At 48.0% G+C, this 27,271-nt stretch overlaps 6 protein-coding genes across 12 annotated transcripts; 4 read left to right on the top strand and 2 right to left on the bottom strand.

The window, feature by feature from the left end:
- The first annotated feature begins 323 nt into the window (after positions 1 to 323).
- On the top strand, positions 324 to 3,793 carry LOC133155079 (phospholipid scramblase 2-like). Of its 3 annotated transcripts, none has more exons than XM_061280092.1 (8): positions 324 to 590; positions 877 to 912; positions 1,055 to 1,308; positions 1,523 to 1,565; positions 1,629 to 1,849; positions 2,453 to 2,614; positions 2,961 to 3,122; positions 3,197 to 3,793. In XM_061280092.1, the coding sequence occupies exons 3-8, from the start codon at positions 1,081 to 1,083 to the stop codon at positions 3,254 to 3,256; spliced, it is 876 nt and encodes a 291-aa protein (XP_061136076.1). In that variant the 5' UTR covers positions 324 to 590; positions 877 to 912; positions 1,055 to 1,080; the 3' UTR covers positions 3,257 to 3,793. The 3 variants fall into 3 exon arrangements, with proteins under 3 accessions (XP_061136076.1, XP_061136086.1, XP_061136070.1); XM_061280086.1 differs by having other exon boundaries at positions 330 to 590; positions 877 to 945; XM_061280102.1 differs by lacking the exon at positions 877 to 912.
- Positions 3,794 to 4,065: 272 nt separating this feature from the next.
- Positions 4,066 to 8,791, bottom strand: tnk1 (tyrosine kinase, non-receptor, 1). Its single transcript, XM_061280074.1, has 13 exons — positions 8,513 to 8,791; positions 7,440 to 7,649; positions 7,242 to 7,312; positions 6,999 to 7,163; positions 6,731 to 6,883; positions 6,379 to 6,656; positions 6,096 to 6,222; positions 5,794 to 6,035; positions 5,362 to 5,577; positions 5,228 to 5,289; positions 4,728 to 5,146; positions 4,462 to 4,557; positions 4,066 to 4,352 (listed from the first exon to the last, which is right to left on the bottom strand). Exons 2-13 carry the CDS (start codon positions 7,594 to 7,596, stop codon positions 4,176 to 4,178), a joined length of 2,163 nt encoding a protein of 720 aa, XP_061136058.1. The 5' UTR covers positions 7,597 to 7,649; positions 8,513 to 8,791; the 3' UTR covers positions 4,066 to 4,175.
- Positions 8,792 to 10,624: 1,833 nt separating this feature from the next.
- trmt44 (tRNA methyltransferase 44 homolog) lies at positions 10,625 to 14,349 on the top strand. Its single transcript, XM_061293390.1, has 11 exons — positions 10,625 to 11,222; positions 11,820 to 11,937; positions 12,086 to 12,305; positions 12,393 to 12,461; positions 12,574 to 12,681; positions 12,803 to 12,874; positions 12,972 to 13,078; positions 13,157 to 13,340; positions 13,427 to 13,703; positions 13,800 to 13,916; positions 14,040 to 14,349. The coding sequence occupies exons 1-11, from the start codon at positions 10,877 to 10,879 to the stop codon at positions 14,273 to 14,275; spliced, it is 1,854 nt and encodes a 617-aa protein (XP_061149374.1). The 5' UTR covers positions 10,625 to 10,876; the 3' UTR covers positions 14,276 to 14,349.
- Positions 14,350 to 14,684: 335 nt separating this feature from the next.
- LOC133163487 (F-box/WD repeat-containing protein 7-like) lies at positions 14,685 to 19,879 on the top strand. The gene is made up of 13 exons (XM_061293441.1): positions 14,685 to 14,888; positions 15,818 to 15,900; positions 15,989 to 16,118; positions 16,514 to 16,648; positions 16,737 to 16,860; positions 16,920 to 17,035; positions 17,097 to 17,210; positions 17,294 to 17,475; positions 17,550 to 17,775; positions 18,166 to 18,232; positions 18,315 to 18,458; positions 18,518 to 18,667; positions 18,795 to 19,879. Exons 1-13 carry the CDS (start codon positions 14,850 to 14,852, stop codon positions 18,974 to 18,976), a joined length of 1,692 nt encoding a protein of 563 aa, XP_061149425.1. The 5' UTR covers positions 14,685 to 14,849; the 3' UTR covers positions 18,977 to 19,879.
- Positions 19,880 to 19,992: 113 nt separating this feature from the next.
- On the bottom strand, positions 19,993 to 21,370 carry anapc10 (anaphase promoting complex subunit 10). 3 transcript variants are annotated; one of them, XM_061293469.1, is made up of 5 exons: positions 21,182 to 21,370; positions 20,958 to 21,080; positions 20,626 to 20,716; positions 20,440 to 20,560; positions 19,993 to 20,328 (listed from the first exon to the last, which is right to left on the bottom strand). In XM_061293469.1, the coding sequence occupies exons 2-5, from the start codon at positions 21,070 to 21,072 to the stop codon at positions 20,098 to 20,100; spliced, it is 558 nt and encodes a 185-aa protein (XP_061149453.1). In that variant the 5' UTR covers positions 21,073 to 21,080; positions 21,182 to 21,370; the 3' UTR covers positions 19,993 to 20,097. The 3 variants fall into 3 exon arrangements, with proteins under 3 accessions (XP_061149453.1, XP_061149444.1, XP_061149435.1); XM_061293460.1 differs by having other exon boundaries at positions 19,993 to 20,331; positions 21,182 to 21,369; XM_061293451.1 differs by having other exon boundaries at positions 19,993 to 20,560.
- Positions 21,371 to 21,449: 79 nt separating this feature from the next.
- tox4b (TOX high mobility group box family member 4 b) lies at positions 21,450 to 26,798 on the top strand. Of its 3 annotated transcripts, none has more exons than XM_061293360.1 (9): positions 21,450 to 22,172; positions 22,992 to 23,140; positions 23,242 to 23,310; positions 23,382 to 23,666; positions 23,736 to 23,996; positions 24,124 to 24,447; positions 24,531 to 25,205; positions 25,582 to 25,736; positions 25,830 to 26,798. In XM_061293360.1, exons 1-9 carry the CDS (start codon positions 21,497 to 21,499, stop codon positions 25,885 to 25,887), a joined length of 2,652 nt encoding a protein of 883 aa, XP_061149344.1. In that variant the 5' UTR covers positions 21,450 to 21,496; the 3' UTR covers positions 25,888 to 26,798. The 3 variants fall into 3 exon arrangements, with proteins under 3 accessions (XP_061149344.1, XP_061149352.1, XP_061149360.1); XM_061293368.1 differs by having other exon boundaries at positions 23,028 to 23,140; XM_061293376.1 differs by lacking the exon at positions 22,992 to 23,140 and having other exon boundaries at positions 21,453 to 22,172.
- The last annotated feature ends 473 nt before the right edge of the window (positions 26,799 to 27,271 follow it).

A 27,271-nucleotide genomic window follows, 5' to 3' on the forward strand; every position in this document is an offset into this window, starting at 1 on the left:
TGTAGAATAACATATGTGTGAAGGCCTTCGCCTTCACACAACAAGAAGGCAAAAACGAATGAATGACAGCAAAAAAAAAGTGATAAAATAATAACTAGAAATGCAATAATGTCCCATAGCTAATTGAATGAAGACAATTTTTTATTTCAGAAGCAATGATCTTAATGTATTTAAAAAAACTAAAACTTTTGCAATTTTTTTCGGAGGTAAGCGTGAGTGGCGTAATGGCACCCTCTTGTGGACACCACAATAGCAGTAAATCCAATGACGTCAGTGTCCACTAGTACTTATCTTTCTGCAAAATCGAAACAACGCAAATCGAAGAGAACAAGCTCAAACGCCATCCATACATCCTGTAGCATTTATGGAGCCACAATCTTGACTATTTAAAGATTGGGCGTTCACTTTATTCACTGTGCGTGACGACGAACGTAAAAAAAAAAAGAAAAAAAAAAGATGACGAAAGGGGCGTGGATCAAACGGGAAGACTGTTTCCTTGGGAGGAATCTACAACAACATATACGAACCAAACGACGGGATTGTGGACTTTTTCTACCTTGGAGGAGCTCAAACAGTTGCTCATTCAACTGGTGAGTTTATGTCGACTGTAGCTTTAGCTTTAAAAACAACAACGATTAAAAAAAAAAAAAAACTTTGTTTTTTTGACTCGTGAAGGTCGGACGAAAGAATTTGTTCCGTTTCCCTGCGCTCAGATGTCATGGTTTAACTTTGTTTCAGTCACCGAAGGCCCGCACGCGCTAGTGATGGAAACAAATAATTATTTATATAAGGGCATTGTATCTGTATACATTTTCAAAACCGTCCTTGTTTAACATTTTTGAAAAAGTTTAAACGTGCTTCCGTCGCTCCCATTAGTTTCCCCAGAAGAAGTGACAGGAAGTTGAGAAACAGGTAACCAGAAGTCACAACCACTCATTATGTCAGGTTAGTTGCCCAGATGTTTGATCTGTTTTTACTTTTTAAGTTGTTTAACAAGATTTGCTTGGTCGTGTCACACCAGTTTTGTGCTGCTGAACTCTGTTGTTTTTGCCAGGTTACACCAACCAGGTGCCCTACCCAATGACTCATCAAGGGGGCCAATCGGTGGCCCCCTATCCTACATTTCAGGGCGGGTACGGGGCCCCCGCTCCAACCCCAGGTTTCAACGTTGACTACACCCAAGGTCCACCTCCTGTTATGTTTCAACCGGGACCAATGGGCGGCTCCCCTGGGGCCATCAGCCCTGCGCCAGCCCCAGTTCCTGTAGTACCTGTTGGGGTTCCTCCCGGACTCGAATACCTCACTCAGGTAACTCAGTTCTTCATAATGTCTTAGTGTGTGGTTGACTCTATTAGTATTGTTTGTAAAAAAAAACAAAAGAAACCATAAAGGTTCAGCTTCTGCTTTCTGACCTTTGAACGGTACGTTGTGCAAGATTGTGCAAACGTGATTATTTTATGAGTCAAACACTTAGCAGTGAGAAAAATAATGCAGCTCATCTCCTTGTCTGGTTTCTTTTTAGATTGACCAGATTCTGATCCACCAGAAAGTGGAACTTCTGGAAGGTAGGCTGCTCCGGCTCCCCCTCGACTAAAAACGTCGCGTGCTAACCGATTGCCGTTTGCTAGCGTTCATCGGCTTCGAGACCAACAACCAGTATGAGATCAAGAACAGCCTTGGTCAGAAGATCTACAAAGCTAAGGAGAAGAACGATTGCTGCACGCGCAACTGCTGCGGCTCGCTGCGCAGCTTTGACATGAAGATTAAGGACAACAGTGACCGCGAGGTCATCCGCCTCATCAGGCCCTTCCGCTGCGTTTCGTGCTGGTGTCCGTGCTGCCTGCAAGAGGTACGCTTTCCTTCTCTTTTTTTTTTTTTTTTTTTTTTTGCTCCAATCACATTTAAGTCCCTGTGTTGCCATGCCAGTCTAATCTGCCCGCTCAGCGTTGTCGCTGCAATCTGATTGGCGATGAGCCGTTTTGTTAAACCTATCACATTTGAAATTGTTGATTCAATTTGAATCCAAATCAAATCAATCAAATTTAGTCCTGATCCCGTGGGATTTCCCAAACCCACTGTGCTTTGTGGAATGGAAAGCCAAGCAGCTGGTTTGAGCACACACATGCTCTTCTTTGACTGCTCGCTTGTTGTTTGCGCTCCTAACTGGAGTCATGCCACCTCGGTGACGTTTGCTAACGCGCTCTCTGAACTCAGCCGTTCAGTCCGTGCCAAAAGTATTGGAACAGCAAGGTCAATTTCATAGTTTTTGTTGTATACTGGAACGATGACGACAGTGAAGGCTTGATGACAAATAAATTGATCTTGGTGTTCCAATACTTTTGAAGAGGACCATGGAAACTACATTGAACCGCTAGCGACATGGTGGGATTGTCAAGGATTGTCAAGTGTGAATACTGTGGTTGTGTGTGATGCCCCTCCCTCTCCTCCCCAGATGGAGGTGCAGGCGCCGCCGGGTACCACCGTGGGCTTCGTCAAGCAGGACTGGCACCCGTTCATTCCACGCTTCTCCATCCAGGGGCCCAACAAGGAGACCCTGATGAAGCTGGAGGGGCCCTGTTTCGCCTGCAACTGCTGCGGGGATGTCAACTTTGAGGTCAAACAAACTACAACACTTTTATAGATTTTATTTTTTTTTCTCTTATACATTTGTGACTCAAAGTCTGCTTTACTGTCAATTTCTTCACGTGCCAAGACACACAAAGAAATCGAAATTACGTTCCCACTATCCCACGGCGACAAGACATAGTACACAATGTACATACAAGTAAATAACACAAAAAAATAAAGACAAGAAAGCACAATCAATAAATAAGAGTGATGAATAAATAATAAATAAACAAATAACAATAAATATGAGGAGCAAAAATGGAGCAAGAAGATCAAACACAAAGAGTGAGCGGGGTGACTCACATCACTCACAACCGCGGTTTGTTTTGCAGCTGACGGGCAAAGATAGCAGTCAGCCCATCGGTCGCATCAGCAAGCAGTGGAGCGGCCTCTTGAAGGAAGTCTTCACCGACACCGACAACTTTGGCATCCAGTTCCCTTTGGATCTGGACGTGAAAATGAAAGCCGTCCTCCTGGGCACCTGCTTCCTCATTGTAAGTTTGCTTCCTCTTCATCTCGCTTACGTCCAAAAAGCATTGCTGAGCGGTTCCTTTTTGTTTTCTCTCAGGATTTCATGTTCTTTGAGAAAGTGGGCGAGGCCAACCAGCGCAGCACCGTCTTCTCTTAAAACAGCAAATGAATAGTTAGGAATTTTGGGAATTTCCGTCCGACCGCCACTTATCACTCCAATAGGAAGTTCCACTTTGTATATCCTGGGTCGTATAGTAATGCATTGTTTAAGGAGGCTCCCCCAAACACAATATGCCACATGGCAAAAAAAACAACTTGCGAAAGCAAAAAAAAGAGAAAAAAAAACCGAATGTGATTCGGGCATTGTAGTGGCGTGTCACGTCCAGTCTGTGTGATGAGGCTCAGTCCGAATATGTGCAAATTGTAAATAATGCGATTTCCATGCAATTTCTCCCCTACTGAAGCCGTGCCAGTCATCCCGCAAAATTCAATCATTCACCTTGGATAATGTGCCAGGCTCCTACTCACGTGCCTGATTATTTAACCACTCCGAGAATTGTCGGCAGATATTGACACTACCTCTCATCCAATAGTCACTTTTCTACATATCTGTTTGAAACATTTCTGACATATTTTAATCAATATGAATTTAAAAATAGAAGCACTGTATGTTAATATACCCATGCCACTGCTAGTCACGTTTCTTTTTTTATTTATACTTATATAATTGTGATCATTAGCTTCTGATAAATTCAGTTTTTGTCGAAATAATATAGGACCAAAAAAAAAACTGGAGCCTAAATGGGATCCCCCTTCCACTCCATAATAAGGAATGCTATATGCTCGCATCATTTATCAGTAGTTGTACTTAAATATCAAACACACATTTGAGTGAAAAAAAAAAAAAATGAATCGCACAAAAATGTCAAGCTTTTTTTGAAATGAAAATGTTATACAAGATGCAAGAACTTCTCAAAATCAATTTATTCAACAGAACAATATAAACATCCCAGGAAATATGAAATATACTTTTAAAAAAGTGTAAGTAGTGTCTTTTGAAAAGTGACATTGCAGTTTTACAGCCGTCGCTCGCCGCTAAGCGCCGCCCGCTCCCTTTCGGCCGAAGCGGACCGTTCGTCGCGCGACCAGCGGATGAGGTAGCGGCTGGCCAGCTGCAGGTTCCACTGGTACCTGGTCAGGATCCGCAGGCAGTCCTCTCGAGAGCACAAACTCAGCGAGTAGAGCTGTTCCAACTTGGGACAGTGCAAAGGTTTTGACAAAACAAACGAGAAAATAAAGTCGTAATCTTCGCAGGATTAAAAAAAAAAAAAAGTCTTCTGAGAATAAGGTCTGATTTCTCACCTTAAGTTGCTGCTCAGCTCGCAGCGGGTTCCAGTCGTTGCGTTGCAGAGCGCCGTGAGCCTCTTCGATGGTTACCCCGTGCACGGCCTCCATCACCTGAACACAACCAGAAGAGTGAGAAGAGACGACCGTCCTAATTTTACGAGAAATTAGATCGTCGTTTTATTTTTAGATTTATATTTGAGCAACAAATGTTGGGAGAAAATATTCCCCAGTACAGTTGTAATCTTGTTGGATTAATTAATTACGGGGAGGAAATAAAATACCTGTGAGATGAGCGTGTCTCTGGTGTAGAGCACAGGAGACGGCTTCTCCCTTTCACGAAGCCGCTCTCTCCCGTCCCCGTAATCATCCAGTTGAGGGGTGGAACGTGCCAGCTGGGACATTTTGGCCAGGTGGGCGCCCCCTCCTGAAGGAGGGGGCGGCGGCGGCGGTGGCAGCCAGTGGGAGCCCGAGATCGGGTGCACTGTGGGCCTTTTCTGAGGTTTCCAGTTGGAGCGCTTGAGGTTGGGCGGCGGCGGTCGGGGAGGCGGCAGGACGCTGGCCTCGCTGAAACGCCGGGGGTCCTGCTGGACCACCACGCTGCGGGCCACCATCGGCGGAGCTCCCGCCCTCCCCGAGGGGGGCGGTGGAGGCGCTTGCGACTGCCGACCGCTCAAAACTGACTCCAGGCTTCGGGAAATACCTGCGGGACATACGACACGAATGAAGACTGTAGGTTGGGCCTTTTCTGGATCGGAGAGAATTATCTGAAGAAATACAGTACCTGACAATTTGAGCAGATTTGATGTCTCATTCTCCCTGGGTTGCTTCCAGCTGCTACTGCCTCTGCACACACCACATAAGTATGAGTAGGTAAGCCCCCCCCCCCCCCCATTGTATTATATTGCAGCGACTGACTCGTCCAGGTTGTCGGGCGATCCCCAGCTACGAGACACGTGGACATCCCCATGCGCCGCGTGATGCAGACTGCCCTTCAGCGGGGGTGAGATGAAAGCGGGGTTGACTGCAACGGGAGGGACTAGTGCCGGAGCGGGGGGCACGATGACGCTCGGAGGGAACCAGCCCACGCTGAGCGTCCTCTGGTTCTGTCCACGCCACTCGCTGAGCTCTAGGCTGGACGGTCGGTGGACATCGCATCAGCTCGGTCAGTTTTCGGATACGCCCTCCATTTTTTATTTGCCCGCGCCTGACGACTCTTACAAAAAATTGCTGTCTTATCAGAGATGAATTGTATAATCTAGTCATAATCCAACAAAAAATATATTTCCGTGAGGAAAAATTTTCAGGCATAGCCTAGCAACAGCTTTACAGATTCCCAGTCCTAGTTACCCGTGCTCGACGACGGTAACGAGATCCCCGGGCGCCAGCGCCAGCTTCCTGGCTTCGGAGAACTCCCGGCCGGCCTGGACCTCCATGGGCTTGGCCTCGGTCACCATTGCGATGAGGCGGGCGAAATCGGGCCGCTCGGCCGGCTCGCACGCCCAACACTTCCTCATGACGGCGTACAACTCTTGAGGCGAGTCGGGCGGCTTCTCCAGCCGCTCGCCCTCGCGCTCCACGCGCCATAGGATCTGCAAAACAAAAGCTCGGCTCAGCTCAGCCCAGCCGCCCGCTGTAACCCGCCCATTTACCTGTCTTCCCGACAGGCCGAACCACGGCTCCTCGCAGTACGTGAACATCTCCCACAGGGTAACGCCGAACATCCACACGTCGGACGCATGCGAGAAGGAACCCACGCGGAGGCTCTCCGGAGCACACCTGGCAGGCGCAAAAAAATTGTGAATAGCAGAGCAATCGGGGTACCAAAGTTCAAAATGTCGACTGTAGTCAATTGCTGCTTAACTTCACCGCCATTGACGGGTATAGACGTCATATCCATTTGACACGGGCGAATGAGTTAGTTTGGGCGCTCACCACGCGAAGGGGATCCGCCGATGCGCCGACATGACGTAGTGGTCGACGTCATGGCTCAGGCCCCTCATCAGGCCAAAATCGCAGATTTTCACCATCTCTCTAGACGCCAGCAGGACGTTGCGGGCCGCCAGGTCCCTGTGGATGAAGCGCCGCATCTCCAGGTAGTCCATGCCTGACGCGATCTGGCAGGCGAAGAGCCACAAACGCGCCAGCGGGTACTCGAACTGCCGCGAGCGCAGCGTGTCGTACAGCGAGCCCTGCGAGGCCAGCTCGGTCACCTGCAAGGGGGGCAGAGCGACAGGCTCGTTCGCACCCAGAAGGTGGCAGGCGTTAGCTGTGGGGCTTCACTCACCATTTTCAGGGGCTGCGTGAGCACCACGCCGTAAAGTCGTATGATGTGCGGGTGGTCCAGCGACTGCATGCAGGTGACTTCTTGCAAAAAGTCCGTCAAGGTGTCCGCCTGACGGGACAAGCTGCTCCGCAGAGATTTCACCGCAACGGCTACCTGCAGCAAAACAAAGTGACATTTTCTTCATTTTGCGGTATTATTTTCGAAACCTTTTTATCCAAAGCCCTTCAAAACATCAAACCCCCAACCTCCACGTTTGCATTTGTCTTACAACTCTTCCGGTGGGCGTGTGCCACTCGCCCTTCTTGACCACCCCGAAGGAGCCGGAGCCCAGCCTCTCCCCGAGAACCAGCTCGCTATCCTGGATGAGGCTAGGGAGCGCCCGGCTGGCGCTTTCCACGTTGGGCTCGCTGTCTGGACCGCGACCGCTCGGCCCCTGCGTGTGCAAGACATCACGGTGGCTCAGGTGCGTCATGAATGCAGTTGTGTTTTTTTTTTTTTCATGTTGTCATACCTTAGGCACCCACATACGCCAGCTCCGGGATGTCTTATGACGTTTTAGTGCGTCCCATAATCTTCTTTGTGCTTCAGAAAAAAAGTGCAATGTCAAGAATAGAATCGGCCAATGGAAAATGAAAACCAGGATTAAATGTATTACGACGCTTTGCACATTTTGCAATGGCGCATAGTTTCTCTTGCATATGAGGCTCACCGGGTTTGCTGATGCCGACGTGCTCCAGGTCGGCCTCCTTGACGTAGGCAAAGTGCTCGATGCGCGTGATGTTGAGGCCGTCGCGGACGCGCACGTAGAACTTCTCCAGCTGCACGTCAGCCAGGAGTTGGTACAACCATTGTGTGTCCTGCTCCATCGGCGGGCGCTCGGAGCGCAAGCAGGCAGCGGACGGGTAATACTGAAGCTTTTCTGCAATAGTTTCACTGAGATTTTAGCAGGAGACAAATAACTTGATTTGTTTGATCGTAACGTGGCTCATGTTAAATGTGTTTTACTGCCCAGTTGGCCTTCAACTACCCTGAGTCGTCAGCATGTGGGGGGGACAAATGAATGGAAACTAGCAAAGTTAGTGCTTGTGATGCTAACGTTTATGTGCACAGTGATGAATCTTTAACCGGCTCAGCTACTGAAAACACACTTGACTCCTTGTGATCACACTCCGTAACGTCAACACAATCATCAGTTGGTATCCATCCATGGTACCTGACTTTGGGTACACCCACGAGCAGGGGACCTACCATGTGATAAACGAGCAATAGCACTCACATCTATGGACATTTTATTTCATCTTTTTAAAGGGCAGTCATGGCCAGGTTGATCATTGATGAAGTTGAAAGAAAAAAAAAGTTAAAGTGTGTACGGTTAAATATTTACATTTCTTATTTGCTTTCGTTTAATTCTTATAATAATAAACAACAAATAAAAACAGCTAAATTGGTGCACAAAAATTGACTGGACTCTTGATAATGCCGAAAACCTTATTTAGTCTTGCAAAAGCGTAAGTTCCACAGGTTCGAACCCAGACCCTCAGAATTGTAAGGCGGACAAGCTCAACACTTCCTATTGAATTATATACTGTAAAGAGGAGTCATTTTACGCGACCAATATATTCTATATAAACTATTATCGATAATAAAACGTCACTATATCGGAGTAGATACAGTGGTGTGTATCGCAGTGTAATGCGAGTGTTAATAAGGTATTCATTACAAATGAAAGCTATGCAAAATATAACTCCAATGTGTCATGCGTGCTTTCTGTTTGAAACTTACATAGAGTAAGCGACGAATGTTGTTGACAGCTCGTCGTCACCCCCCCACACACACCAGACGACATGTCTCCGTCCACCCCACAAATCTTTTGACAAGTCCTAAAAAAGCGCCACAGATTCCAGAATTCCCTCTTGTCTTTGACAAACAGAAAAAAAAAAAAAAATCCGCTAAACGTCACTTTAAGATCGTTCGGTTTCAATTCGGAGCGAGTCAACAAAAAGTCAGTGAGACTCCAGGAACGTACCTGTCTTTTTTTTTTTTTTTTTTCTCATTTCCGGGATAAGTTACACCTTTTTCCGCCCATGCCTCACCTGAATCGACGCGTTAAAGACCCAAGTGACATTTGAAACAAAACAAAATGAATACAAATATATATTTTTTTAAGTTTCTAAAATAAACCTAGTACTTATTTGAAAGTACAACAGCCGGGGTGGGCTTTGTGCTCGACGTGATAAGAATGCAAAGTCCTTAATAAAAATATTTTTGTATAAAGACAAAAAAAATGTAGAAACGCCTATTTCTTTCTTTCTATTGAATATCGTTCATCGTAGCTACATTTAATATATTACAACATTATACTACTCAAATTGTTTTTATATTTTCCCCAATATTAAAACAAATTTAAATATAGATGATCAAAATAAACAATGAGAACCTCCATAAAGACTATATAAATAATGAAAAGCCTTTACAAAATAAGCAATTCAATATTTTGCCAATTTAGCCTTTTTTGGTTAATCTGATTTTATAATGACTGTTTAGTATTACTGCAGTATGTTTCATGTAAGATATCCAAAACAATTTAATTAATTGACCAAATATAATTACGAATATAATTACAAATGCCAAACCTACACCATATAGTATTTATTCGGGATAATATAACCAAATATGATCATGTTTTCTAAAAGTATAAAATGTTAGTTTCGTGATGGCTACTACGTGAGTGGTTTCCAGCTTTGAAAATATGTGCTCCGGGTGAAGTATGTGTTTTTTCAAGGGTTTCTCCCACTCTATAGCGGAAGCTGCTAAGCAGGTTCAACAGGATTTCTTTGCAGCCTCTGACGTGTTTGTATGCAGCAATCCAATCTTGTCTGAACTTTGCACTTCCTGCCACAGTCAGTCCTCCACATCGGACCGGATGATTCGTGGCTTTTCAGAGTGGAAAAGAGCAATGATAAACATTTACGAGAGAGGTGGGGGACCTACCTACAGTCCCTGGCCCTAAAATCATTCTGAAGAGACGTTTAGAATAATGTAGGCCCATGGACTGTATTGCGCAACCCTGTTATTTCCAGTAATGGATGAGCAGTTTCTGGGGGGAAGTTTAGTTTCAGATAACACTTCCAGTGTGGGAATTGGTTTTAATTTCTCATTTCACGAGTGGGTGACTGACTTGACTGACCTTTTTCCAATCACCGGCCATTATCTTTCTTACGATATATCTCTTGAGTATTTCACAACATATGTAACTAATGTTTCTCTTTCTTCTAAAATTGTTTAACGAGGTTTACCTCGTGGTATGTGATGACACACTGATAATGTTGTTAGTCACCTGAATGTTGTTAGTCACTTAAATGTTGTCCAGAGGCTGAGATCAACTCAAATTTCTTATTTGGCATGCACAAACTTGGCCAATTAAGCTGATTCTGATGATTCATTTCCATCCGTTTGTCCGTCCATCCATCTATCCATCTATCCATCCATCCATCCATCTATCCATCTATCCATCTATCCATCTATCCATCTATCCATCTATCCATCTATCCATCCATCCATCCATCCATCCATCCATCCATCCATCCATCCATCCATCCATCCATCCATCCATCCAACCAACCAACCAACCAACCAACCAACCAACCAACCAACCAACCAACCAACCAACCAACCAACCAACCAACCAACCAACCAACCGTGAATTATTTATTTTTAACAAATCGTGTGTTATTTTTGTAAAACACACAAGAGAACTTAACATCATTTAAAAACAATGTTTTGAAAACGTGAAAAAGGGACGTTACAAGTATTTTTTTCGCTCGTGCACGTCTCAAATACAAATAAATAGCGCCCTCTTGTGGTAACAGACTGTTATCTCCTTAGCGCATGCCATTTATTCAAACCCGCCCTCTTTGGTTGTCACGTGTGGAGACGCCATCACGCAGAGAAAAATATTCAGCTGCGCAAATAGATAGATTCCTCTCTTGAGAAACTTATTTCAATTTGACTCATTTTGTGTTTTTAGCACAAAGTAAGATTCTGTGATTTAATCAATGCTCAGACATCGGTGTTTGTTAAAATCGTGAAGCGGTCGTTTGTAAAGGGAAAAACAAACCCGGAAGTAATCGCGCTGCTCATGTACGCATGTGGCTGGAGCGTCTCTTACGCTCAACTATGCCCAAACAATTTGAGGTCAGATTTCCGGCGGAATGTGAAAGCCTTCCCGATGGCTTCTGGTCAGCCGTGGACGTCTGGATAAAGAAACCTCACGTCGTCAACAAGCGCCTGTGCGGCGTCCAGGAGAGTATGGATGGAGAGGAGGAAGAAGAAGAAGCAGCGCTGCGGTTGCTGCCGCAGGATGTTGTGGCTTGGCTCAGTGGCAGCTGCAGAGACAACACTCACCGAACATGTCTTTCCTCTCATATCAGGACGTTTATCCCTAAAGTCAACACATATGGGACACACAAACAGAAAGAAGTTGTTGTTAAAGGTAAAAGCTGGAAGCAAATGCAAGACTTCTTGATTTCTTCTTGCTGTCTTGCTTTGTCGTAGTTTTTGCCGTGTTCTTGTTTCCTCGCCTTGCTTTTTTTATTTTATTTTACTTCCACTTGGGGTTTTGTTTTCAAGATAAAGTCCCAATGATCGTCACTCTTGATTTGTCTTGATTTTTATTGTGTATGTGTTGTCATGTTTTTGTTGACTCTTTTTGTCTTCCAGTTGACTTTTTGGCTTGTAGTATTGACTTCTTGCCTGGTTAATTTTTTAATTTTTATTCATTTAACTTTTATTTACCCAGCCAAACAATTAAGAACAAGTTCTCATTTACAATCGCGGCCTGACCCAAAGAAAAGTGACTCTTTGAGAAGGAAGGGGGTGCTGAAAATAACTAAATACACAAAACAAGGTTAATAAAAATACACAATCAAGAAATAAAATACAACAACCAAAAACGGTAAAATTATATAATATGACAATGTGATTAAGCTAACAGCTTTGTTGTTGTTAGCATCATCTTATTTTGTTGCGTTCTTGTATATTATCTGTAAAAAAAATTATATCTTGTTGACTTCTGTTATCTTTGTTGTAGACTTGGACGGACAGCAGGTGACGTTTGTTCCCTTTGAGGAGTCCGAAGCCGGCCAGGTGTCTTGGAAGAAGGACAACATTTACAGCATCAAGCTGTGTGCGGTGGACTCCGGCCAGTGGTGATTGAGTGGCCATCGGGCATCTATTATAGGCAGGAGGCCTTTATAAAGGCTTTAGTACCGTCAATTTATATCATATTTAATTCTCTATTTTGTTAGTACTTGTCACACGTATTATTATTACAAATTGGGGCTTGATGAATGTCAGGGCGTTGGAGCTGCACGTGCGGACGGCGGAGACGTGGTTCTCGGACGGCGTGGCCTACCCCAATCTGGCCTGGCTGGCGAGCGACCTGCTGCCTAAGCTTCTGCGCTGGGCCGTCACGTGCAAGAGCGGCCTTTTCCCCAACACCTTGTCGCTGCTGCCCGTCGAGAAGTACAGCATGGTCTACCAAAGGCTCAAGGAAAAGTACAAGGCCCTGGTCAAGGTAGGTTTCAAACAATGTAAGATAGTCAGAAAAAGGAGAAGAGCAAAAAAAAATGGTCAGGTTTCTCGCATGGTTTGGTATCGTTAGGTATGGCCCGAGGTGACGGATCCAGAGAAGTTTGTTTACGAAGACGTCGCCATCGCCACGTATCTACTGGTGGGTCGTTTCAATTCCACTGACGGGACTTGAACAACAACAGTTTTTATTGTGATATCAATAAAAATTTTATGTACATCTATTTGATCGATGCGCGCTGGCACCGCCGCAGGTGCTTTGGTCCGAGGAGCGAGCGGAACTCGACGTGGACGCCCGCCAGTCCTTTGTGGACCTGGGCTGCGGAAATGGACTCCTTGTGCACATCCTTGCTAACGAAGGGGTAAAATTAGGATTTTAAATTCTGATGCATTCTTGGTCCTGTAACAGATTTAATCTCGTCAAATGACATGGTCTTTATAACATTGCGACTATAATTGGTTGCATTTTTTTGGTTTTCGCAGCACCCAGGAAAGGGCATTGATGTTCGTAAGCGGAAGATCTGGGACATGTACGGCACCGACACTGTGTTACAGGTGAGCAAGGAGAAGGCCACTTTTCCATATTATTGATCGATTTAGTTTAGCTGTGCAAAACCTTCCATTTCCTGTTGTTTCTTGTCTGCGTTTTCAGGAGGAAGCCATCACTCCCGGCGAGGACTTCTTGTTCCCGGAGACGGACTGGTTGATCGGGAATCACTCGGATGAGCTGACGCCATGGATCCCCATCATGGCGGCCAGGCGAGGCGTTGTGTTCTGCTTTGGCTAAGAGGGGGGGGGGCTTCTGGATGAAACTGATGGCGTTTGTGTGCTTTGCAGGTCGTCCTACACGTGCCGCTACTTCGTTCTCCCTTGTTGCTTTTTCGACTTTTTCGGAAAGTACCGGCGGCGGCATAGCCAAAAGTCTCAGTACAAGGAATACATTGACTTTGTTGACGAAGTGAGCCGAGTTAGCGGCTTCCACACGTTCCGGGACTGCCTCAGGATTCCCTCCACTAAACGGGTATGCTTTTTTTTTGTTCTCTATTACTGGGCTGAAAATCAATTTGGAAAAAAAGTTTTTTTTTTTTTAATTTGTTGTTGGTGCAGGTGTGTCTGCTGGGAAAAGGGCGGACGTACGAGGCTAGTGAGGAAGATCAAGCGGAGGATCAACGAGCCGGTTACATCCAGAGCCGCCACGCCGCTCCCAAAAGCGACATTGTCACCGGCTGGGGATCAGGCTTCCGGCCTCGAGAGCGGGTGGAAACGGTGCGCAACTGCATGGCGCTCTCTCGCGACCTGGTGGACGGCGTCGTGCTCCGCGTGGCCCAAGCCCTGCTGGGAATGTGCGACGAGCCCCGGCCCTCCGACGACTGGAAGCGAGGAGGTACACAAACCTCGTATGCCTTTTGAAATGAAAATGCGGCTTTCTACTCGAACGTCTTTAACTTTCTGCTTTGTGTTTGTTGCCCTTTACTTTTAGGCAGCTTGTATGTGGGCGAGGTGGCGGCGCTGTTGGAACAGGACACACTCAAGCAGCTCAAGAACGAATGCGGAGGCCTGCAGACGCTTCTTAAGAACAACCATCAAGTTTTTCAAGGTATACAAGGCACTGCTTTGGCTAGTAAGGCCAATTGTTTTATTTATTTATTAGAAAATTGGTTCTCGTGTCGCCCGATTTCATTTTGGCTGTTGTTAAAAAGGCTTTTTTCATTTCTTTCAGTGGAAGGGGGAAAGGTGCGCATCCGGGACTGGCGGGACAGGATGCCCCGGAGGACACATGGCAAGAGAAAGGCGGAGGTCTCCTCCAACGCACTTAAAACCCGCCGGTGCTGGTTTGACCGTCACCACCCTCAGGGATGCCCCCTACTGGCCGAAGAGTGCACCTTTGCGCACGAGCTTGAGGAGCTGCGAGAGTCCACCAGACCTGTGAGGAACAAGACAAATAAGAATCTTTGAGTTTGGCGCCTTCAACTGACTGTTGGGAATGTTACCACCAAATGTTTTTTGAGAAAATACACTTTTAAAAATGATGACTTTTCATTGTTTGTGAGGTTTTCTTGCAAAATGAACACTCACTCTCTGTTGGCCTTCAATTCCATCATTTGTCTTCATGGCGTTATTGAAAAAGGGAAATTCTGACTTTTTCTCATGATACTTAATTCTGGTAATGTTATTCTGATAAAACAGCAACCTACTTGATGAAAAGGAAAACACATGCAGAAATGAAGTTATGATTTCACCAGATCAAAGTGGTATGAAAAAAAAAAACCTCAACTCAATGCCGAATTAATTTTGTGGCAGTGGGAGAAATTTTCTTCTAACTCCAATGAAAAGCAAACATTGCCCCCTATTGGATAGAAAGTACAATTGCAATCACATAACGCAGGATGGAATAGACGGGAGCGCGACGATGCAGCCAACTTGAGCGGCGTCGTGAACGCGCACGCGAGACGAGACGACCCCTCTCGCGCTGCGGGGGCTTCTTCTTTTCTTCCTTCCTCCGTCCTTGGCAGCTTTCGAACTCGCAACCATGGGCTTCTATGGGACCTTGAAGCTCATCTTCTACAAGGTGAGCCGGCGAACGCCAAACATTTCCCAACCAAGCCAAGTGTGCGCGCGCTTTGGCGATGACGAGGCGCTTTGTGATGCGCGTGCGCGTGGCCCACTGCGGCTCGGCGGATGAGGAGAGTGCTCGTGATGAGAACCGCAAGAACGACGATGACAAATATAACTCGAATGACATATTTGGTATTGATTGCTCTCGTCTGAAATGCTCTGCATTGGGGAGATTGTCCGCTCCCACTGGAGGGCATGTCTGGACATTCACAGTTTGAATTACTGGCACTAAAACATTTAACTTGCATTCAGCACCAAATCAATTTTCAACATTCAGCACCAAATACACTTTCGATATTCAGCTGCACATTTGGCTTGCTGCAAAATGTCACTTCCGGGTTGCTCGGAGATGCCAGGCCAAAGCAGCCGACGGAGCACCTTGATTGGCTGGCCTTGATTGCTGACTGCAGGCCCAGCTGGCCTAGAGACTCGGAAGTGACGTTTTGCAGCTGAATTTGAAGCTGGCTTTCTCAAGATTTCAATGGCAGCACATTTCAGTGCAACGCCGCAGATATAGTTCCAGAAACTGCGTTCTAAGTTATTTATGATTCCTGACTCTCCCCAATAATTTCAGAGATTTTCAGTGAGTATCTAGGACTGATAATTGAAAATGATCATGGATTTCGCCCAATCAGAAAACAGGTAAATATGCAATTTTCCAATAAACCGCTACCATTGTTTAAATCACAGTGTTCTATCGCTGTTGAGTGGTGACCTATTATTAGAAGCGTTCTGTGGGTTACTCATGTGGCCCTTGAGAACTATCTGGTGCCCACTTGAACTATGTTTGCGACCACCTGGTCTAGCCCATAATTTAAACCGTCCCTATATAATATGAGGAAGAAATGCTGAATGATGATTGTATTTCTATCCTCCGTTTAGGTGAAAAGGAAATTGGATTACGGTCCTGACGGTCGGCCATTTTCCTCAGGAAAGAAGCATTGCAGAGGCGACGCTTACTTCAGGTACGCTGGGATGCTGCAGCGCTCCAGATGCTCATGGACTGCTTTCCTTTCTTGCTTCCTTACTTCCTTGCTCCCTTGCGGCTTGTAGTCCTCCGGTTCAGAGCCCGCCCACCACATTCGGGGAACTCCGGCTGGCCAACGGGCATTCAGCTCAGCGGCGGCGCGTCACCTCGGGCGCTCCCCCTCGTGGCCTGCAAGACTGGCTTCACACCTTTCAGGCACTGCCCTCTTTCTTTGTTGTTCACATGTACGAGCATCCCGCACGCAATGGCCTGTTCCATTCGTCATATTCGGGAGTGATAATGCAAACGTCAGCGTTATGTTTATTTGTATTTTTTTTATTTTATTTTGTCCTACCCATTATTGGAATTGGCTTCAAAAATACTGGTGGAGCTTACAAATTGACTGTTTCTTATTCAGCCATGAAGTGGACCCGAATTTATGTTCTGCCTGTCATCGGCATAATTTACGGAACAGAAATCTATATCAGAAATAAAAACTCATCTCAAGCCATCTAAGTGAAATGGAATCCTTACCCACGGCCGGCCTGCGCGAAAATCAGTCCCAGTGTTGGGGGAGTGTGTCAAGTACACAATTGCGTCCCAATGTGCAGGCGTGGAGTGGACCTGAGAGGCTACTGGTGCTGGATCACTTGATTGACGTGTGTGAAACGGGCCAGCTCAAGCACGTGATGCAGCTCATCCAACCGCACTTCCAGAGGGACTTCATTTCCCTACTGCCCAAAGAGGTGCCATAGCCGACCGCACTGGTGCCCCCCCTCCTCCTCCTCCCCTGGGCCTTTTTACACATGATACATACGCCTATGTGTGTCTCAGCTGGCTCTATACGTGTTGAACTTCCTGGCTCCCAAAGACCTGCTGCGGGCTGCACAGACCTGCAGGTACTGGCGGATCCTGGCCGAGGATAACCTGCTGTGGAGGGAGAAGTGTCACGAGGAAGGTGAGCTAACCGCCGAGCGCGTATTTGGGAAACAAACCATCCGACTATCTCGTGCGTAGGTGTGTCCGAGTGCGCGTCACCTCGCCGCAGAGAATGCGTCACGTGGAAGTCCAAGTACATACGACAACACCGCATTGACACCAACTGGAGGAAGGGGGACGAGCGCCAGCCCAAGGTATGCGCATGCCCGCGCAAAGCTAGTAAACGTGGACTGAGTGCTCACGTGTGGCCAGCAGGTGCTGAAAGGTCACGACGACCATGTGATCACATGTCTCCAGTTCAGCGGCGACCTCATCGTCAGCGGCTCTGACGACAACACGCTCAAAGTGTGGTCGGCCATCACTGGCAAGGTGGGAGTGAGTGCGTGCGTGTATATCTATCGCAGGGGGTGCACACTTACGCAACCACACGGTGTCTACTGTGTTGCGGTCAGTGTTTGCGTACGCTGACAGGCCACACGGGCGGCGTGTGGTGCAGTCAGATGACGGCCGCCACGGTGATCAGCGGCTCCACCGACCGCACGCTGCGTGTGTGGAACGCCCACAACGGCGAGTGCGTCCACGTGCTGCACGGGCACACGTCCACCGTGCGCTGCATGCATCTCCATGGCAACCGGTAACAACACGCTCTCCGTACTTGCGTTTTTGGACAACGGATAGAGCGGCGCCTTGTTCGTGTGCGCCTTTCAGGGTGGTGTCGGGCTCCCGAGATACGACAGTGCGCGTGTGGGACGTCTCGAGCGGTCGCTGCGAGCACGTGCTGACTGGCCACGTGGCGGCCGTGCGCTGCGTCCAATACGACGGCCGCCGCGTCGTGTCGGGGGGCTACGACTACATGGTGAAGGTGTGGGACCCCCAAACGGAGGCATGTCTTCACACTCTGCAGGGACACACCAACCGAGTGTATTCACTTCAGGTACGCACGCACACGCTCAAGATTCAAAGGGGGAAAGGCTTTGCTGTCCACAACTTATTTTACAATCGTTGATTGTGATGTCCTTTGGAAATGCGTACACATTTGATGAATAACTTCAAAATCAAGGAAAAGAGTTGTTCAAGTGATGCTGAAGATTTTTATCACGAATGAAAATGTAATATTTTGGGATGTTTGAGCAAGAATAGTGGAAGTCGATGCACAAGATTTGCTTTTGCTGGCCGTAATATAATGTTCCATATTGGAGGTATCAACTTGGTATGGGTGAGAGATGTGTGAAAATGTGTCATTGAACCTTAATGAAATTGCTGAATAAAAATGAGTTTGTCCTAACTTTGAAAGTGCTGATCCACAGATGTTTGCTTTGTGCAGTTTGACGGCGTTTTTGTGGTGAGTGGCTCGCTCGACACGTCCATCCGTGTGTGGGACGTGGAAACAGGTGGGACGTTTGATGGGAGGAAGGTTCGGCGTGTAAAAAAAAATAGGGCTGTGATTTCCAGCGGTTTTGTCTCTCCCCGCAGGTGGCTGCGTCCACACGCTGACAGGCCACCAGTCTCTGACCAGCGGGATGGAGCTGCGGGACCGCATACTGGTGTCCGGCAACGCCGACTCCACCGTTCGCGTGTGGGACATCCGGACTGGACGCTGTCTGCACACCCTGCAAGGTGAGCCATCGGCGCCACGTCACGAGAACGCGTCACCGAATGTGCGTCGTCGCCGCCAGGTCCCAACAAGCACCAATCGGCGGTGACGTGCCTGCAGTTCTGCCGTGGTCTGGTCCTGTCCAGCTCAGACGACGGTACGGTCAAACTTTGGGACCTCCGAACGGGCGCATGGCTGCGCGACGTGGTGGCGCTGCAGAGCTGCGGATCCGGTAAGCGCCGCTTCCACACGACACAAAGGCGCCGTAACAACCTGACACCTGAGTAAATGGACCTGTGAATCCAGAATGTACGGGATGGTTACTTCTCTGGATGAACTCCGATTCAATCGCTGTCCAGGTGGTGTGGTGTGGCGCATCAAGGCCTCCGACACCAGGCTGGTTTGCGCGGCCGGCAGCAGGATGGGCACCGAGGAGACCAAACTGCTGGTGCTGGACTTCGACCTGGACGAACACCAGACGGACCAAAAAGAACCGGCTGAGTCGGACCAAGATTCCGACGCTGAGGATTCCGTTCATTAAAAACGGATTTGTCGCCGGACCCGTACGCATGGTGATCCAAGTTTTGAGGAGGCGGAACTTTTCCGGCACCAGAAAGTGCTGACTTAACTATTGCTGCTATCCAATGGGGAAGTTCACATCAGACCGACAAGAGTGCGGTCGCGGTCCGAACGGTGGACATCCCCAGTGCACGCTTTGCCGAGATTGTTTCCCTCCTTGGCTCCCGTCGATCGACGCTCTTGTTAACTCTTTCAGTGGCCAAAATGTTGTGCTGTCATGAATTTGCGTGTCGTGTGGGGACTTAATTAACTGCGAAGAATGAAAATGTGACCCCCAAATCAAAACGTTTTAACTGGAATGCTAAGAATCATTATTGTGAAGTACTCCACCACCGCCGCCGCCTGCCAAAACCGAAGTTTAACGCTTGCATCCACTAGATAGACGCGAGTGTCTGACTTGATACAGCTCAACTAACGATGTAAACAATAATCGATTAATCTGTCAGTTAACTTTTGATTAATTTGAGATTTTTAAGAACGCATTATATCTCAATTAAAAATCAGGACATGGCAAATGGACAATTCGGAAAACATAAATGAAGTATTCAAACACTGGATTGGTCAATGGCATTTGTCCAAAAATCGGCAAAAATGGTTTGGATTGTTTTAAAAGCGAATGTTTGCAAACGTCTTACATCGCTAAAAGACTTTTTGTTACTGGTGAGAGTTTGAAATTCTGAGCATTTAGACGATTTGAAGTTAATGGATAGTCAACAATTTGACGATTAATCGATTAAATTGTTGCATCTGTAGTACGGGAGCTCTTGTAAGAAAGTGTAAATCTATGAGAAAGCGTGTACATATTGTGCTTTTGCAAAACTAACCGTAACGGTGAAGATGTCAATAAAGACGACTTTTTGAAAGATGTGCGCGTGACACCATCATTTGAGTTGAATCGTCAAACTGCATAGCCATCCTTTAACTGAGCCATCTTAGTTACCATGGCAACATTTTGGCCATAAGTAGTGACACCAAAAACGAGGTTAAGAAGAGATTTATTTGGGTATCGACAAAAGAGGCTCTGGTAAAAAAAATACAAATTACAAAAAAAAAAATCACGGGAGCAAAAGGTGCGTCCGCCTATCACCTGATGGTTCGGTACATCATGAAGTCGACAGTGGTGCACGGTGGGAACTTGCCCACGGAGCTCTCCTGCACCGGTGTGTACACTTTGATCTGCCGCATGTGCGTGTCCCGGCCGTTCTGGTGGTTGGCCAGCACGGCGATCTGGATCATGAAGGTCCGGACGGGCTCGTTGCTCCGCTGGTTCAGAAGTGACACGTGAATCCAGCCGCTGGGCTCCACCATCTCCAACTGCTGCACGCACCAACACCAAGAAAAGCAAACGGACGACAACCACATCAGGTATGACTTCAAAGATAATTTTAGGTTTGACGTGTGGGTTTCTGGTATGGACTTTCTCACCCTGACTTCATGCAGGTCATGGAAATTGTTCCCCACTCTGACGGAAATCTTGCTAGGCGTGTAGCTTTCATCTGACTTGTAATCAGCGTAGATGCACAACATCTTCACCGTGGTCCTCCTTCTGGATGCAGGAATGAGACAACTAAACGGTGGCACACAAAAAGGGGCAGGTGCACAAGCACCTACCTAAACTGGATGTTGACCAGATGCGGTTGGGATCCGTCCGACTGCCAGTACGTTTCCAGGTTGTCGTCCCTCAGCTGGTCCACGCCGAATCCTAAATGGCATATTGTTCAGGTGGTGTCGACATTGATCTGTGTGAATGGCAAACTTGCCAATTTGGTTTGCTTATTTGCATTCTTCTGGCTCTTTTGCAAAGTTATTGATACATTGCAAGTAATTAGTATTCTTTTGTTATGTCATTAATTTTATAACAGACTTTATGTTCCATAATTCTGCTGTTTCGTTTTAGCAGGAACCTCCTTGAATTCTACAAACTTTAGCAGCAGGGTGCTGACCCGGTTTGCAGGAGGACAGCGACCACACCGCCTGTGAGCCGATTTCTCGGACGGTACCAGTCCGCTCGAGCTGCTTTGGGTCAGCTCCGGGGGGCGTCTTGCTCGGCGTGGCCATCGTCTGATCTGATGAAGGAACAAGAGACCGTGAACCGACTAGACGGGCGGCTTTGGACCGGGCAAGCAGAAACTGGGTGACACACAACACTCGTGTTGTTAATTTTCACCTTTGTCAAGGCCTTCTGTAGTCCGCGCTCACGATTTAAACGGAGGTTACGACGGGCCCCTGGCGCTTAGAAATAACATTTGGAAAAGTCCCGAAATTCTACTACGGCGATGCAAAATAACGCAGGAGATTGAAGACGATTCTGCGTTTTGCTTTTCTTCGAGGGAATCTGCGTTTGGCAAAAATACTGTTTTATGTACATTACCGCCACCTTCCGGACTGGAGGGGAAACGAACTAAATGGTACTGTATAGTCAGTCACACAAATGAAACTCTGCATGCTATTTCTCTGGCATAATGCATCTTTTAGTACGTAAATGGGTAGTCATGTATCATGTGTGGTCCTTTACTTTTCACTGCCTCTTCAATTATCTATTATAATATTTCCCGGATTTATCTCATTTGCCACATTCAATAGGGCGTCGATATTTACGTTTATTAGAACCATTGCTCCTCGACACCAAAAGGAGCCTGACGAGGTGGCTCGGGTAACTGGTTACAATGCCGCCTGGATGCCTCCCTGCAAAGGTGTTCCAGGCACGTACCGTGGAGGGGATGTTTTGGGAAGACCCAGGAGCCATGGAGAGACTCCCAAGTGGCCCGGGAACACCTGGGAGCCCCGTGGACTAGCTGTACGAAATGGCTGGGGAGAGGGAAGGCTGGGCATCCCTGCTATAGTTGCTGTCTTCTCAACATTATCTCTGAGAAGTGCAAGAGAATGGATTGATGTTTTTTTTGTTTTATTTTATTTTAGCAATTCGGCAAACCTGTTTTGCCTGTCTCGTTCCGTTTTTAAATGTACTACCTTGACTTTAGGTCCGCAAACGCCCCACTTGGACGTGCTGACGTCACTTCCAATCGGACGTCGTCCAATCCGGTCGGCGCCGCCGATGCCATGTTGTGATCGTTGTGGAAATCGATTGTGGCCGAAGTTCACTCGGCAAAGTGGATCTAAAACTCTACTAAGAGCACAATTTGACAAGGACCATGGAGGTAAGGGGGAGTTGACACCAAATGACGAAAAACGATTTCCACATTTGTCGGAATAAGTGATGACTGACGGTGATAGTAAACAAACAAAAATAATGGCTGATTTAAACTCAACAGGCTTGGCGTAAATAACGATTTCATTTTAATTCACGCGTTTGTTTGTGTTGTGGAGACTGTACGAACATCTCGGATTGAAGAAAGATTAACTTTGTTGGTATTTGTTGAGCGCGATTCAAAGTTTAGCGGATTTGTCAGCGTAAAATCACACGCCGGTGGAACTCGGGTTGGCGCTTGACAGTATTGTTGCTTGGATACAATTGTGACACACGCAATTAGCGCGGTGTTGTGAAGTAATCCCCGAGGGGGTGGCAAGCTTTTATTTTGAAGGAGTATATCCGCTCTGGCGTTTAGCGTACCTTGACTCCTCCTCCTCCTCCTCCTCCTCCTCCATCGGTTGCTCGGGTTCCATTGAGCAGCCTGGACCGTGCCAGACGTCTGCGATTTGGGTCGGGCGCGACGGTCACGCTTCAAGTGGTTTGAACTGGCGGTGACATGCCCTGACCCTGGCCGGCGTGTGCCCGCTGATTGGGGAGCGAGGGTGTTTTCATATTGGGGGGGCAGACGAGCGACCGCCAAGTGTGCAGCAATACCGCAGCCTTGCGTCAAATCCGGCTAAAAGCTAAACGGCCGTACGACGTGTAGAGAACCACGTTAGGAGGGGTTATTTTGGGCGTCCACATGTTGGATTGCCGCCGCTGCTTTTGTTGGCTTTTGTCAATTGTGCCAGAAGCAGAGCGTGAGAGCGTTATTGTCATTATTAAGAAACGAGTCGCCGTTCCGTTTGTTTTCGTCGGGGAGGCGTGATGGACCTGAATTTTTACTCCCATCTTACCGGCGGAAGCGGGCAGCACGACGGGGATCCAGGGTTCCTGGACCCGCAGTCCTTCAATGGATTTGACTCAGACAACAAGGTGACCCTGTTTGTTGAGTGCAGGGGGGAGGCTGAAGTCATTTATCATTCCCATCATTTCAACTATGTTTCCATCTTTTGACAAACTCCTCAATGTTTCAGTACCCAGGTGGCAGTGACAACTACCTGGCGATTTCCGGGTCAGGCCACCCCTTCCTGGCTCCGTCGGAGGTGAGTAAGCCTTCCTGTATGTTCCAGATGATCCAAATGTTACTATTGACGTATTTCATCCCTCCTTCCAGACTTTTCACACTCCCAGTCTGGGCGATGAGGAGTTTGAGATCCCTCCCATCTCACTGGACCCGGATTCGTCCCTCACCGTTTCCGACGTGGTGTCCCATTTTGGAGAGCTGTCGGATGCCAGTCCCTCAAACAGCGTGGTGGTCCCTGGGAATGCCGTGGTGGAAGGCGACGACCCCTCTTTTGCCTCCACGTTTGTCCACCCTCCTTCCCAGGGTCTGGAGCACCTAAGTCTGGGAGTCATCAACCAGTCTGGAGGCGCCCTACTGGGCTCGTCTTTGGGAATGGTGAGGGTGTTCTAAGATGCGATCCGTCCAACACTTGAAAACACGCTCCTCTCCTTTCCATGTGCGCAGGATTTGGGCCATCCCATCGGGTCGCAGTTTAGCAGCTCATCTCCGGTCACGATTGACGTTCCATTGGGAGACATGAGCCAAGGCCTGCTGGGCTCCAACCAGCTGACCACCATTGACCAGTCAGAGCTCAGCGCTCAACTGGGTCTCGGATTGGGGGCTGGGAATATTTTGCAGCGCCCGCAGTCGCCGGAGCGCCCGCTGTCGGCCACGGCGTCACCCACCAGCTCGCTGCAGGATGACGACATGGACGACTTCCGGAGGGTGAGATTCCCGCTCCTTTTTCCTCTAAATGTCTTGTTAATTCTTGAGGAAATTTTCAAGCTTGCAACTTTTTTTCATGCCGACTTTTCATGTGATGTGACACACCGTTTCTCTCCCTGCTCATCAGAGCATTCTAGTGGAATCTCCCATATCTCAGAACTTTTGTCCCGGCGTCATCTCCCTGGACCCCGCTGTGGCCGAGGCGCCGACATCTGGCCTCGCCTCCGGCGCCTTGCCGCTTTCCAGCCGGAAGGGAGGGAGCGGCAGGGGTGGGAAGACGGGGAAGAAGAAGGAAGACCCTAACGAGCCACCGAAGCCCGTGCCGGCCTACGCTCTCTTCTTTAGGGACACTCAGGCGGCCATCAAAGGACAAAACCCTAAAGCCACCATAGGAGAAGTTTCAAAGATCGTGGCTTCCATGTGGGACAGCCTCGGGAAGGAACAGAAGCAGGTCATGTGCCTAATATGTCGGCAATGCTACCTTGACTTTGGAGTGACTTCACAGGTGATAAATGGTTCTTTTCTTTCTTTCAGGTTTATAAGAGGAAAAACGAGTTAGCCAAGAAGGATTACTTGAGAGCACTTGCAGAGTACAGGGCCAACCTCAACTGTCAGGTTCCCATCGAAGTGTTGGATTCGGCACCGTCGCCGCCTCCGGCCCCAGCCTCTTCCCGCCCTAGCAGGGCCCAGCAGTACAACCCCGAGGAGAACACCATCACCAACATCTGCACTTCCAATATCATCTTGGACCTGCCTCAGGTCACCACGCGCTCCCGCACGGGCGCCATTAGACCGCAACCACCGACCGAATCCAACCCGCCCACTGTCGCCAAGATCATCATCAAGCAGACGCAGCTGCCCTCGGGTGGTGTGTCCGTCACGGCCATGTCCGCCTCGTCGCCCCGACAGCCGCCGCCGCTGCAGCAAATGCAGAGCACGCCGCCGCCGCCCAGGTTGCAGCAGATGGTGCACGCCCAAGCGCCGCCGCCCCTGCAGGCCAAACCTCGGGGCGGCGGCGCCGTGGCTTCAGCCGCCCCGCCGCCGCTACAGATCAAGGTGGTCCCGTCGGTACGACAGGTGGACCCTGGCGCTCAACTCATTGTGGCGTCGTCTTGTGAAACTTCAAATTCGGCCAAGGCGGCGGGACAGTCGGCCGCCGCTGCTGCTGCCGTGACAAGAGGGGAGGAAGTGATGGAAGCGGAGGAAGGAGTAAGCACGTTTGATTTTGTAGTTTAACCCCCAGAGGGCGCTGCTGTCAACATTAACCAGGCCTGGGCAAAGCGTGTTCTCCGCATTGTTGTATGAAGTCAGAAACAAATATTGTGATGTGCAGGGACATAGGCATGCACCACTACATACAAATGAATAGTCTGGTCCTGCTAAGTGCAGTGTGGAAAAAGCTTTTCTAGGTTGGGGCTCAAAAATGTTCCATACTGCTTGTCCCTACAAAATGTCAACACAAAAAGTGTTTTTTTGGATAACTCTGTATTTGCATTTATGAAATTTGAATACAACTACAATATGTTCCAGTTCCTCTGGAAAATGCATTGGCGAGGCCTAACGTTGCCATTGTCTCATGTGTCAGATGGAGGTGGAGGTGAAAGTGGCCCCCGGGCCTGGCATCACGCCCACTGGCAGTCCAAACATTTGCGTGCGCACCGGTTGCACCAACCCAGCGGTGGACAGCAAAGACTGGGACAAAGAGTACTGCAGCAACGAGTGTGTCGCCACACATTGCAGGTGGCTGGCTGCTCCTTCAAACTTTGTTGTTTCTTTCAAACAGCAGCTTTGATTGACATTTCAGCGTATGCTTTCTCTGTTGCTCCTCGACAGGGATGTGTTCACGGCCTGGTGCGCCATCCGAGGGCAGAACTCCACCACCGTCACTTAGCAAAGGAACCTTTGTAAGGAATCCATCCATCCATCCTATTTGTTGTTGTTGTTTTTAGCGCTTACCCTATTCAGGGTCATGGGGAAGCTGGAGTTTTTATCTCAGCTGATAGTGACTGAAAGGTGGACTGAACCCTGAATTGGTTGCCAGCCCATCACTGGGCACATAGACACAAACAACCATTTACACCTACAGTCACAAAATCAGAAACCCCCGCCCCCCCCCAAGTGAAGGCCAGGAGAGGCTCAGGTATTAGCACACATCTTTGATCCAGTTTGAGGAGTCAAGACGGTGCTGCCGGGTGTTTCTTTCTTCAGCTCTTTGTGACGATTCAGTTGTGTGTTTGTGTTATATTGATGATTGAGGTGTGTGAGTGAAATGTGAAAAGCCTGCTACCCTGTTAACATTCTGGCCGTGGGAAAAGGTGGAACAAATGCACCCCATTCCATCACGCACAATTCTTTTCTGTCTGTCGTCTGGATCGTTGGATCAGGTTTGTCGTTCTGTCGTGCTTGCAAGGTGACTGCTATAAAAGGCAACTTCTGACTTTGGGTGAGGGGGGTCGGTTTTAGTTTGAGGTTAAAAGAGAGGGTTCAAGGTTTTTAGAGAGGTGGTCGCCATATGTACTGGCCGCCTTCAGGACAAAAGCAACACTTGAGAACTGGTGCTAAGATTCAAGAAACAAAAAAAGAACTGTCCTCTCGCTTGGATTATCGTTGTTATTAACTGTGATGCATATTTCGTGTCGTGTGGAACAGCTGAGGTGTCAAGAAAAATACACCTATTCTGTTGATGCTACTGAAAATGAATTTAAGAGTTTTTTTAAAAAAGAAATATGAAATATCATTGAGCGCTTGTGTGCTGAGGAATTCACCAGGAAGTGCGAATAAAACATTTTATGTTTTAATATAGCTGGTGTTTTGATGGCTGAGAGCTCACAAATTACATCTGAAATTGTCACAATTTTGCATCTCAGTATTATATTTAAAAAAATATAGCGGTTAAAATGTAGGTATATGAAAATGTAGGAGACCACAGCTGGTAGCGGGGCAGAACCTTTGACCTGGGCACACAACACAGATGCGCTCAGGCACCCACGCAAATTCTGCGTGGGTTTTCTCCGGGCACTCCGGTTTCCTCCCACAACCCAAAATCATGCTTGCTAGGCCGATTAAGCAGGTGTGAGTGCGAGTGCGTATGGTTGTTTGTCTCTGTGTGCCCTGCGATTGGCTGGCAACCGGTTCGGGGTGTCCCCCGCCTACTGCCCGATGACGGCTGGGATAGGCTCCAGCACGCCCGTGACCCCCGTGGGGACTAAGCGGTACAGAAGATGGATGGAAATACCGTAATACATTTTTTTCCCTCAATGACAAGGTGAGAGTCA

Source organism: Syngnathus typhle, linkage group LG1 (genome assembly GCF_033458585.1).
Source record: "Syngnathus typhle isolate RoL2023-S1 ecotype Sweden linkage group LG1, RoL_Styp_1.0, whole genome shotgun sequence".
Taxonomy (NCBI): Eukaryota; Metazoa; Chordata; class Actinopteri; order Syngnathiformes; family Syngnathidae; genus Syngnathus; species Syngnathus typhle.

Bases quoted from the DNA above. Each gene is read 5' to 3' on its own strand.
- anapc10 (XM_061293451.1), bottom strand. From the start codon at position 21,072: ATGGCCACGCCGAGCAAGACGCCCCCCGGAGCTGACCCAAAGCAGCTC. The intron at 20,717-20,957 runs GTCAGCACCCTG...TATGCCATTTAG, and splicing joins GCTGTCCTCCTGCAAACCGG to GATTCGGCGTGGACCAGCTG. The intron at 20,561-20,625 runs GTAGGTGCTTGT...TCCTGCATCCAG, and splicing joins CTGGTCAACATCCAGTTTAG to AAGGAGGACCACGGTGAAGA.
- LOC133155079 (XM_061280086.1), top strand. The intron at 1,309-1,522 runs GTAACTCAGTTC...GTTTCTTTTTAG, and splicing joins GACTCGAATACCTCACTCAG to ATTGACCAGATTCTGATCCA. The intron at 2,615-2,960 runs GTCAAACAAACT...TTTGTTTTGCAG, and splicing joins GCGGGGATGTCAACTTTGAG to CTGACGGGCAAAGATAGCAG.
- tnk1 (XM_061280074.1), bottom strand. From the start codon at position 7,596: ATGGAGCAGGACACACAATGGTTGTACCAACTCCTGGCTGACGTGCAG. The intron at 7,164-7,241 runs GTATGACAACAT...TTGCACACGCAG, and splicing joins GGCGTATGTGGGTGCCTAAG to GGGCCGAGCGGTCGCGGTCC. The intron at 6,223-6,378 runs GTGAGCGCCCAA...TGCGCCTGCCAG, and splicing joins CGGCGGATCCCCTTCGCGTG to GTGTGCTCCGGAGAGCCTCC.
- tox4b (XM_061293360.1), top strand. From the start codon at position 21,497: ATGGGTAGTCATGTATCATGTGTGGTCCTTTACTTTTCACTGCCTCTT. The intron at 22,173-22,991 runs GTAAGGGGGAGT...GTCATTATTAAG, and splicing joins ATTTGACAAGGACCATGGAG to AAACGAGTCGCCGTTCCGTT. The intron at 23,997-24,123 runs GTGAGATTCCCG...CCTGCTCATCAG, and splicing joins ACATGGACGACTTCCGGAGG to AGCATTCTAGTGGAATCTCC.
- trmt44 (XM_061293390.1), top strand. From the start codon at position 10,877: ATGTGGCTGGAGCGTCTCTTACGCTCAACTATGCCCAAACAATTTGAG. The intron at 12,306-12,392 runs GTAGGTTTCAAA...TGGTATCGTTAG, and splicing joins AGTACAAGGCCCTGGTCAAG to GTATGGCCCGAGGTGACGGA. The intron at 12,462-12,573 runs GTGGGTCGTTTC...GCACCGCCGCAG, and splicing joins CCATCGCCACGTATCTACTG to GTGCTTTGGTCCGAGGAGCG.
- LOC133163487 (XM_061293441.1), top strand. From the start codon at position 14,850: ATGGGCTTCTATGGGACCTTGAAGCTCATCTTCTACAAG. The intron at 17,776-18,165 runs GTACGCACGCAC...TGCTTTGTGCAG, and splicing joins ACCGAGTGTATTCACTTCAG to TTTGACGGCGTTTTTGTGGT. The intron at 18,459-18,517 runs GTGAGCCATCGG...CGTCGCCGCCAG, and splicing joins CTGTCTGCACACCCTGCAAG to GTCCCAACAAGCACCAATCG.